Below are 11526 nucleotides of genomic sequence, written 5' to 3' on the forward strand. Positions count from 1 at the left end.
TATTGGTTAAAATTAGAAAATGTGACTCCCTTCCCTCCCTGCTCTGCCCCCAGCTCCAGGGCCCAGGAATGAAACCACTGGAGGAGGGAATGAAATCTTTGGATTCAGCTAGAGGCATTCCTTAATTTTAACGACCTAGGTTTTAATCAATGATTAATCTTGGAATATTGCTCCCGATCACAGCCCTTTTGCGAGGCTGAGCTGGCTTTTGTATCCTCTCTGGAGTCCTGGCCCAATCCTGCTGAACCAGCGCCAATCCATAGATTTCTGTTCTCCCTCTCATCCTGGCACATTACCTGTTGCTGAGTCTGGGGAGTATTTTTTGATCTGTATAGTGTGTAATTAGCAAGGTCCCATTTTCCACATTTTCACTTACTTTAAAGTGAAAATGAATAAAAAGTAGTTTATGATGGTTTTCAAATAAAATATTCTAAACTCCAGGGAACATAGGCACGCTGCTGAAATTATAGACAACACGTCCTAGTGGGGCCAGGGTCATAGAAATATCCTGGGCTACTGAGGTGCCATCATTTCTCACCTTTCTGGTCCAGGACTTGGGCTCCAGTCTCTCTAAAAGTAAGATCACTAGAGTGCTTAAAAATTTTAATAATAAAAAGGAAAGTTCTTTGTTGGCCAATACCATGTGAATTATAATTTAAACAAGGAGAGGCAGTCTTTTTCCACCTCCTTGACAAGATTTATTGGCCTCTCTGTTTTGTATACAGTGTGTTTTCATGAGTTTGTCTGCTGAAGGATTTCTTTTAAACAGAAGAAAGGCATATGACAAGGTAGTGATTGTCTCTTACTTCTCAAATTTTGTCTTTCCCCAAACCAGAAGTAAGATAGTGAGAAAACTGTGGAAGCATTAACTTGGGGCCATTCAGTTTGCTACTCTTGAATTAAGATTGTGTGTGTGTGTGTGTGTGTGTGTGTGTGTGTGTGTGTGTTGTATTTTCCTCCCCTTTAAAATAACTAGGGTGGTCCTGGCATACTCAATATCTAGACAGCTTTTCATCAGTCGCTCATCAGCATGCTAATTGCTGTATAACTAATTATGCCCTGAATTCCAGTTGATTTTCTTAATGAGACAGCTGGGTTAATTATGTAATCGTATGATTACATTAGCCTAGAGTGCCCTGGCAAAAAGTAATGCATCCAGCAATGTGATGTCATTGCATGAGCGTATTCACAAGGGCCGTATTCATCGTCTGTCTAATGACAGGGGCAGACAGCATTACCCACAGTGCTCTCTGTGTCAACAGTTACATCAAATTTATTAAAATCTGCCTTTTCTGCTTCTCGGCCATGAGGAGAACCATCAAATGGCACATTCCAAAGTTTGGATCCTCCTTCCTTCGGAGGGGTGCCATCTTGTTGGTTTCTCAAGGTTATGGCACTGATACCTGACTGCTGGGCCAGAGCAGAGTGTTTTCTTTGGGCCGGCCTTTAATTCTCTTTTAGGACGCCGTATAAACTCTTGGGAAGTTTAGCAGAGACGTGCTTCCTTCTTTGGAGAATGCTTTTATAGGTTGTCAGACACCACCACTGTTTGGCTTTCATTGAGGCACGCCAAAGCTCATTTAGCTCTGGATCCCAGAATGAGCGCTAAATGGTCATTGCCAGTCGCGCCAAATTAAAATGATCCACACTGAGATGATTTTATGTGAGGACAGTTGGCAGGACGTCGGACACCTGATTTGGACTCTGCATTACTTGGCGGCTGCCCCAGGTCTGTGCCTTGTTTTACCTGTCCGTAAAATGCCGTCATCAGGTGATCACAGGCGTTAGTGCTCACCAGCCGACAGCACTACTTACCCTCAGTGACTGTTGGCATCATTTCAAGACAGGCTGAGCGACCGGAGGGTTATCATTGAGTTCTTGCAGTCGTGTGATGCATTATGAGGTGGAGTTTTCCTTCAAGGCTCAGCAGCTATTTCCCTCTGCCCAATTAATTTTGTATCAATTTGGCAAATACCTGTATGTGTACATCTGTACTGTTCAGTCGTTTTCCAGTCATGGGCAACTCTTTGTGACCCCATTTGAGGTTTTCTTGGCTGAGAAACTGGTGTGGTTCACCATTGTTTTCTCTAGTCCGATTTACGGATGAGGAAACTGAGGCAAATAGAGTTAAGTGACTTGCCCAGGGTTACACAGCTAGGAAGTGTGTGAGACTAGATTTGAACTCAGGAAGATGCGTCTTTGCACCCCCTAGCGGCCCCACCTGTGCATCTGTCCATGCTAAAGTGTAAGCACCTTGAGGGCAGGTGTCATTTTGCTTTTTATCTTTGTGCCCTAGCATTTAGTACAGTGCCTTGCCTGGCCCGTAGTAGGTGCTCACTAAATGTTTATTAATCAAACTATCCAATGGCTATAAAACCCCTTTGCAAGTTGTGAGTGTCCTGTGAGTGGTCACTGGGAAGCACATCCTTCTCATTGGCACGGCCTAGAAAAGTGCGAGTTGCAGGATCTTGCTTGCCCGTGGCTTTTTGGAGGGGGGTGTTATGTTACCTCCCTAAAATCACTGAGTGAATAAAACTGCTGAGATCTAAGGACTGTCAAATTTGGAATGAGACGTAGCAATCCTTGTGTGGGGTTTAAATGGCATTGGGAATAATTAAGGAGACAAAAAGCTGTGATTTCCCAAGATTAGCATGCAGGTTGGGGTTTGGCTGCAGAAATTCATTGTTTTGGTCTCCAGCCCAAACATGCTAGAGTCATTATATTGTCATGGGGTAATTAGCTGTTCCTCTAATACAAGTAATAAAAATTAAGCCTAAGATGTGCTCGAGCACTGCCTTTTACATATCCCCAAACAATATTCCACTGCTCTGATGGCTTAGTCACCAGCCGCCTGCACTGTCAGAAGCATGGAGGGATGGAATGTTCACTTCATTCTTCATCCCAGGACCAGTTCTGCTACTTAAGCATTAACCTTTAATAGAGCTGATTTAAATATACATGTCATGATGAATAATTATGAGATTGCAGGAATTTTTATGTACCATAGAATGCTTCTTAGAGATTGAAAATGGGGCGCAAGGTCTAGTTCCTGCTCACTCTGGCCTCCCTCTTACTGCTATATGTCGCTCAATTCCTTGTGGATTTGAGCTTGGGAGACCATTGTTTATTTGAAGCAGACACAGTGTCTTCTGGGGATCTTGGCCTTTAAAAATGAATGGACGGGAAAACTTGTTGATAGAAATTTTAGGGGTAGAGGGCACCGTACAAGCACAGTCTTTTTATAAATACAATTTATACTGGCAATTGCAGCTCGAGAGCAAAACTTAATAGGATTTTGTACAAGAGCAGCAGGTCACATTCTGGCCTCTTTTTCCTCACCCTTTCTTTTAAGTTTCAATTGCCACCCTCCATGACAGAGGCTGAGGATGCCCCAGTCTGTTCACCGGGCTCCTTACCCAGCCTCAGAGCCGGGCACCATGACGAGACTGAAAGAAGAAATCAGACATCTAGGGATCGGCTTTCCTGATCTCCCAGCTGTTAGTGGGGGCCCCTAAAGTCTCCTTCTGGCTGTCTTGTGTCTGCCTGCATATGTGCATGCTTCTTAGCTGGCCAGACTGGAAGGGCCTCGAGGTCACACTCATCTGTGTGTTCACAGCACTTGGCACACCATCGACATTTAACGGATGCTCATCGATTGATTGCCGAAGGGCCTTGAGACCAGCTCTTGAGGATGGGTGGACACAGGAGTTACTGAGAGAGTGGCCATGTGGGTGGAGAATTAGGGAGGGAGGGAGAGAGAGAGTGAGGAGGGAGTTACTTCCTGATGCTTAGGACTATCCCACAGTGGGGTGGTGTTCCCCAGTGGGCAGTGGACTTGCCCTTGTTGGAGGCCTCTTGTTGGGTGCCTACATTATAGCAGGGAGTCCTTTGGGTATGGTACAAGACGTCCTCTCAGGTCCTTTCCAGCCCCTAGATTCTATGGTCCCTTAATCCCCACGAGGAACCCTCTGAGGACCCACCTTGTAGAAAGCTCCATGCAAAGGTTTGAAAAATATGATTTAATATATCTAGATGCAGATTAAAATAATAAGGAAAAACCATAAATAAAAAGGTGACATAATTATCAACTCTGTGTCCAGAGTCAAAATGAGTGGCAGCCAAAGATTTCGCGAGAATGCCGTGCCCTGAGTGGTTGGTGGATTCTCTAGTTACAAACTGCAGCCCCTTCTTCTGACGCTGGCTCAGCATAGCCCAGCAACATTCTTCTATAAACTCCAAGGCACTGGCATATTGAAGAACACATGGGCTTGTGGTTAATGTGTTAACCGAGGTACAATAGACTTATTATTTGTTTCCAGGAACCAAGGGTGGTCTGAAAAATTAATGACTACAGTGTTTGAAAATTAAGTGAACTCCCTAATATATGGTCTTGTTGATCCACTGCGCTGGGTGTTTAGCATTCCTCAACAGGAGACTGAATCTTTGCCGTCATTTCCCCAGTGACGCTGGCGCCCATACGAGAAATGTATTCAATAATCTTTTATAAGCCCGGTGGGCTCCAGCATTCTACAGCTCAGACTGAGGCTGAGAATTCCAAAGGAAACACCCCATCGGTGCCCAGCAGGTGGATTGTAATTGCCTTTTAGGCAGCCGAAGAAAAACGATCCACTGGAGACGCAAGGAGAACATTTAAAGGGTTTCTAATTTGTGCTGAATTAATGGTAAAGGCAGAAACCCAAGATTAAGTGCTGAAAAAATCTATGGATATTGGTTCTCATTTCATTTAAAAATTTTGTTTTCTATAAGTAAATCTGATTGTAGGTGCCACATGGAATTTGTATCCAAAGCTACGTCCCCAGCTCTTCTTATTTTGATAGAGCGCCCCCCTCCCCAGACCCTGTAATTGTGCTCATTTGGGACATTTTCAGCTGTTAGTGTGATAATTGGTCACAGCTGCCAAAGGTCCCCTGACCTAGGGTCACCTGTTAGGGGCTTGTGGCTTAACTCAAGCTAGACCAACGAGTGGGCTCTGTGGGGCCAAGTGAGTAATTGATCCAATGACCAAAAGGTGTTTTCTCTCTAATTTGTAAAAACTACTCAATTCCTCACCTCTCTGAGGGTTAGCAGCCTTGTCAGAGGCCCAGCCCCCCAGCAGCTCACAGTTTCACTTAATACTCTTTCTTCTTCATTAATGAAGCGGACGGTATGGAAAGGTTAGCCTGATTCCTTCATGATCGAGGTCTTTGTAAAGCCACAGTATTTTCCATCATTTAGAGCAAGTTTTCCCTTCAGCATCTTCTCAGAATCTTTGGCAAGGTGAGGTGTGGCCTCGGGGGGATTCCCCGTTCCACCCCCACCTTGGGTCTCAGGATGGATTAGCGTATCTCTGCTGCTTTTTCTGTGGCTGCCATCAGGTGTATTTGTCTTTTAATCAGCATCCAAGAATGGAAATCCTGCCATTAAATTGTCAGATGATAATAGTTTTGCTGCAAACCCTTTAGCTCAGCTCTGAAGGGAGACATTTGTGTGTCCGACATGGCCTCGTGGGATTGTCCAGCAGCAGCCTTTTAAGCTGTCACCAGAATGTATGTGACTTCTCATAAAACAAATACCTTTGCACCACGGAGCAGACCTGTCTGGCACTAAGAGTACATGCCTGCATTTATTTATTTATTTTTGAGTGATAGGAGGGTGCCTCATTGTGTGCGGAACCTGAGGCTCCCCTGACTGTGAGGTGCCCCATTAGAATGGATACCTCCTGTGGCTCTATGCAGTGTTTCCTGCCCTCCAGATGGGGGTCTCTTTCATGGCAAAGACCCCCCCAAGCAGGGCAGGGTGTCCCTAGTGCCTCTAGCTCCCCACCCAGTGGTAGCCACAGAGGGTTCAAGGATCCAAGCCAATCCTTCTCTTTCCTTCCCCCCTCCCCTGTCCTGCAGATCCGGTCCCAGCCCTGGACCTCGGGCAGCAGCTCCAGCTCAAGGTCCAGCGCATGCACGATATTGAAACTGAAAACCAGAAGCTAAGGGAGACGCTGGACGAATACAACAAAGAATTTGCTGAAGTGAAAAATCAAGGTAGGCTGGAACCCGGCTGCTCTTCTCGGGCCTTTTTGGGGCCCTCATTGCCCGTCTGGGACTGTTAGGACCAGCCGTGATTGCATTTCATTAGGTCCAGGTGGGGCAGAAATCACAGCCACCACTAAAGGGAGGCAATGGCATTCCACCGTCACTCCTTTACCGCAGAGAGGGGAATTGTGTGCCTCTGTGGCCTCCTCACGGGAGGGATCCAGAGTCCTTCAGGTGCTTGCTCTATCAGGGCTGATGGGATCTGCCTCAAGGCAGGCGCCACCTGTCAGAGCGCCAGCGCAGATCAAAGGATTCCAGCCAGTAAATCATTGAATAATGACTGCAGATACATTAAGGTTTCGGACTCATCCTCAGTCTGTCTGGGTGTTTAAGCACTCCCCGTTCCTTGTTCATGTCGCTGGCTCATGATTAATTCAGCAGAAGCGTCTTCTTGGCACAGCTGCCCAACCGTCAACGAGTCCAGAAGGAGCAAAGCTTCTACCCTGGACACGATGGCTGTAGGTTTTTCTTCCTCAGCTTTCCTGCAGCACAAAGCAAAATGGATTTGTCTTAGTAACCAGTTACTCCTTTTTTCAGAAGGCTTGTTGTAAAAACAGCAGCCCTCTATAAGATGGGCCAGAACGTTGGTTTGGTGGTGGTAGTGGTGGTCTTGGTCTTTGGGGTTTTTTTTCAGCCAACTCAGAGCAGGAGCACTGTGGGTTGGGAAGAGGCCGGGAAGAAGGGGTGAAGAAAAACTGATAAAACTGTATCTCTTCGATTTCAGACTTTAGACTCTGGGGATGTTGTGTTTCCCCAAACACCAAGAGAGGTGGGCCTTTGCCACCACCACCCCCCGCCCCCCATGTCTCCTGCTGCTAGGACGGTCTTCTAAAACCCGTCTGGTTAAGGCTCTTCGCTCCCCTCCTCAAGACCCTTCAGCGACTCTCCTGTTTTCTCAAGGATAAAATATAGATTCCTCAGCCTGATACTTAAAGCCTTTCGCAGTCTGACACTCACCTACCATTCCAGATTTATTTCGTATTAGCCCGATGGCACAGTAGATGGAGCTCCAGGCCTAGAGTGAGGAAGGCCTCAGTTCCAGTCTGACCCTGGGCAGCGCCCTTCACTACCACCTGCCTCAGTTTCCTCATCTGTAAAAAGAAGTCAGCAGTAGTGCCTCCCTCCCAGAGGTGTGACGATCCAGGGAGGTCACAATTACAAAGTGCTTCCCACCATGCCTGGCACCTCATCAGGCTGTATCAATGGTAGCTATTATTATCATTAAATTCTTTCCCCTGGACACGTGACACGTTCCTGCCCACCCATTCTGTTTGCTGCTCTAGGTACATATTACTCCTTGAATGGCTTCTCTCCTTGCCTCCACCCTTAGAATTCCTTATTTCCTTCATGGATGGGTTCGTGTGCCACCACTGGTGGGGACCCTTCAGCGCTCCCTGCTTCCCTATTATCCTGCATGCATCTATCTGAGGCTGTGAGATGTGGTGAGATGTAGAGAGCCAACCTCAGGCAGGAAGACTTCTGCTCAGGGCAGGGCTGGGCGGCCCAGAGGAAGGTACCTAATCTTGTCATCTCAGGCAGCTTTCTAAAACCAACCTTGTTGGGTTCTGCTGGTTTCCTCCAACGAAGTCACAAGTCCATAAATCAAAATTGGAGGTGATGCCAACAGGGCCCCCAAAGGCGGTAGAGACAGGGGCTTCTGTGCAAATGCAGGACCCCCCGTGTAGAAGGTGAGCGTGGCCCACTTCCCTCAAGGTGCTCGTGGGCTCCCTCTGTCACAGCAGGTCACAACCAGGATGGCAATCTTTTCAGAGAAGGTCCTCTTTGGAGATGCTGCCAGGGCCCAGCCTTCTAGTACACATCCCACAGACCAGAAATACCCATCTCCCATTTCTTTCCCCCAGAAATTCTCAGATGTTTTTTCCTATAAGTAAAACTTATAGGTCCTGTCTTTTGGCCAAGAAAGGCTTTATAGCTTTTATCAGTGAAGAGCTATGACTATTAAATGTGTAGTCATTTGGCTTAAAATATTGATGTCCTGTGGACTAGTTACTTGAACAGCTTAAATGGGCCACTTTTACACATCTGAGAGAAGTCAGTAGAAGGTTCCTGTTTAGAACCCAGACCCAGCTTTAACCTTGGAGTTAACCTCTGTCTACAGATATGAGCAGGCTGTTAGATCTCACCCTTGGATCATCCTGTAGGAGGGAGCAAGGTGACTTGTTGTTAGGAGGGTCTGAGTTCAAATCCCACCTCAAACACATAGTGGTTGGAGGACCTCCCTGGGCCTCAGCTTTCTCCCCTGTAAAATGAAGGAGTTGGCCTCTATGGCTTCTGATCTGAGGATCCTGCCCCTGAGACTCTGGGCAAGCCACGCCTGCTTTTCCAGACCCCAGTTTCCCCTTGGGGTGACCTTCAAGGTTCCTTCCAGCTCTTGAGCTGTGATCATTGGATGAACTTTCTGGGTTCGCGGCCTAAGCTTGAATTGCCCTCACGGAAGGTGTTCCATTTCCCGTCCCGGGCTCTGGGGGTGCACATGTGGGCAGGCCACACTGAGCCTTCCTGGCCTGGGAGAAGTGGGATCTCGCTGGCTTTTCTCCTTGCAGACAGTTTCCTCTTTATCCAGCTTCTCCTATGGGGCATTTCCTGTTTCCATTCCCTGGTGCCGGCCCCATTCTCTTTGGTTCCCCTGCAGCAGCCCTGCCCACCCTCGTGTCTTCTTCTTCCACCTCGCTCACTGTCGCCCGGGAGCCCTGGGGGAGCCTGGCCGCGCCACCACGATGTCGCCTGCATTCAGTAAAAGGAATCAGCGTCACCCAAGTGCTGCCGCTTTCTTCTTGAGCATAAAATTAGGAACCAGCCGGGCTCTTCCTGTTCTGAGCACAGGGTAAAGCCCCGGCTTGGACTCTATTAATCTTCCCTCCAGAGGGGGCTAATTTAAGACTCATCGATAGGATGATATTATATTTTGCCATTGATTTTTTTCCTCTGCTTGTGTTAGAGAAACCTTCGTTCTGCTTCCCAGCAAAATCCATTGCTCCCGCTCAACCTAAATGCTTAAAGTTCAATTTAACATTGAGGGAGTAAAAGGTCTCCAAAGGGACTCGTAGCCATCGATTTTGTGTCAGTCAGAGAAGGAGGGTTTCCAGTGCAGCAGGCGGGCCGGGCTGCGCGCCTCAGGCTTCTTGTAGAGCCTGCCTAAGAACGGGCACACAAAGTCTCTGACCAGAGCTTTTCCCTCCCCTTTCTAGAGGTCACGATCAAAGCACTTAAAGAGAAAATCCGGGAATATGAGCAGACCCTGAAGAACCAAGCAGAGAACATCGCTCTGGAAAAGGAACAGAAGCTACAAAATGACTTTGCAGAGAAGGAGAGGTGAGTGTGCATGGGGCTTATGGGTGTGTGTGTGTGCACACGGGGCGGGGTGTCAGTGTGTGTGTGTGTGTGTGTGTGTGTGTGTGTGTGCTCACAGGGGAGGTCATCAGTGTGTGGGTGCGTGTGTGTATGGGCAGGGATGTGTGTCAGTGTGTGTGTGCTCACGGGGGGGTGTTAGTGTGTGTCTGCACACAGGGGGTGTGTCAGCATGTGTGCATGTGTACACGGGGGGTGTTTCAGCATGTGTGTGTGCACATGGGGGTGTGTTGGCATGTGTGTGTATGCTCACAGGGGAGGGCATCAGTGTGTGGGTGCATGTGTGTGCATGGGCAGGGATGTGTGTCAGCGTGTGTGTGTGTGCTCTCAGGGGGTGTGTCAGCGTGTGTGCATGTGCACATGGGGGTGTGTTGGCATGTGTGCACATGGGTGTGTCAGCGTGTGTGTGTTCACAGGGATGTGTGTCAGCGTGTGTGCGTGTGCACACGGGGGGGTGTTGGCATGTGTGTGTGCTCACGGGGTTGTATCGGCATGTGTGTGTGTGTGTGTGTGTGTGTGTGTGTGTGTGTGTATGCTCACAGGGAGGGGGGGGTGTCAGTGTGTGCATGCACCTAAGAGAGGAGGGGGCCTGGCCTCCTACTTGCTGTTACCAGCAGACTCCTTCTTGGGCCAGGGAGGGGAGCTGCCCAGCCGCTGGCTCTCTCCAGTTTTTGGTACAGAGTCATTTGCCCGCCAACTTTGACACTCAGCAAGACAGCTGTGAAAGTGAGTCTGGAGAAACCAGACCAGGTGGTGAATGAAAATCCTGCGAGAGCTTCCAAGGCTTCCCCTTGCCTCCCTTTCTTCTTTTTGGGGGCCTACAAAGCACTGTACCAATAATCATATCCTTTGTCCTTTGCTGACAAGGTAATCCAATCGCCTGGGCCTGAAGGGCATGGGTCCTGACTACATTTTGCCACAATTCCACCATAAATTGAAATATCAGTCATAGGAAATTGGGAGAGTAGCAGTTTCCTGGTAGTTAGTCCATTGTAGTGAGCTCTGGACTGAGGTCACCCTCTGAATTTTGATGACATTTCTCTTCCAGTAAATCAGAGCACAGCTCACTCCTATGTGCTCAGCTCAGAACAGGCTAGGCCCCTCTTGTAGTTTGCGCCTGTTTGCATTAATGCTTGGCTTTTCCAGTATATAATAAAGTTAGTTCTGTGCCTGGGGTGAGTTAGTCACTTAAGTTGATGGAGGTGGGGGAAGGGGTATGTGTGTCTGGGGGGGGGCAGGGCATGCTTGCTTGTATGCAAGGTGTTGAGTTTGACCCATGTTTCCCCACCCACTCACAGATGAAAGGAAGGGGCAGTTGTTTTTAAAAGTAATCATTTTCCAGGGTTCCTAGCCTACGGGTGGCATCAACAAACTTATTAGATACCTACATATTAATGTAATTGTATTCTTTTATAATTTGTTAATATTCTGAGGAGGGGATCCATAGGCCTCCCCAATGTCAAAGGGGCTATGATGCAGAAATGCTTAAGAACCCCTGATTTAATGGAATGGATATTTATATTTCTGCAGATCAAAAGAGCTAAATTGGAGAAGCTGCAGAAAGTTATGTAAATTTGCATTTTTTAAAACCCTCACACAAACCCAAAACTGCCCTTAATTCGATTGACTGACATGAAATATTTTTAACTACTTGATTAAAAAGAAAATATATAATTAGATTGACTGACACCCAGCCCAGTACAGGGAACTGCATATATATGTGTGTTGCAGAAGCCAGAGTTCAGATCCTCAAGAAAATGCAGTGATTCTTCTGGAAGTCCAGATTGAAAAGTCCATTTCCCATTGAGTCTGTTCCCTAGAATCCTAAATTACGACCAGGAGGCAAGGGGATACTCTGGCCAGATCAGTTTTTCTTGGACCTTGTTCCACATGAAGGTATTCAGAATCCTGTGTGCTTGGGACATCATCTGTTGTGAAGGCCAGAAGCATGTTGTGGAGATAGGAATAGTAGAAGTTCCCAATGCAAGAAGGAAGGAAGAAAGACATATAAATAAATAAATAAATAAATAAATAAATCATTAAATAAATAAATAAATAAATAAAACATATA

The 11526-nt window shown here is 47.3% G+C and overlaps 1 protein-coding gene across 1 annotated transcript in view; it reads left to right on the plus strand.

Annotated features, from left to right (window-relative positions):
• CUX1 (cut like homeobox 1) overlaps positions 1-11526 on the plus strand; it is a 301593-nt gene that overhangs the window by 149469 nt on the left and 140598 nt on the right. The window contains exons 6-7 of the mRNA XM_069089141.1: positions 5898-6035; positions 9296-9419. Of these exons, the coding sequence (XP_068945242.1) occupies positions 5898-6035; positions 9296-9419 (262 nt within the window). The remainder of the gene's footprint in view (positions 1-5897; positions 6036-9295; positions 9420-11526) is intronic.

Source organism: Petaurus breviceps, unplaced genomic scaffold (genome assembly GCF_028583685.1).
Source record: "Petaurus breviceps papuanus isolate PSGF00001 unplaced genomic scaffold, PetGlider_PUasm1.0 186, whole genome shotgun sequence".
NCBI classification, from domain to species: Eukaryota; Metazoa; Chordata; class Mammalia; order Diprotodontia; family Petauridae; genus Petaurus; species Petaurus breviceps.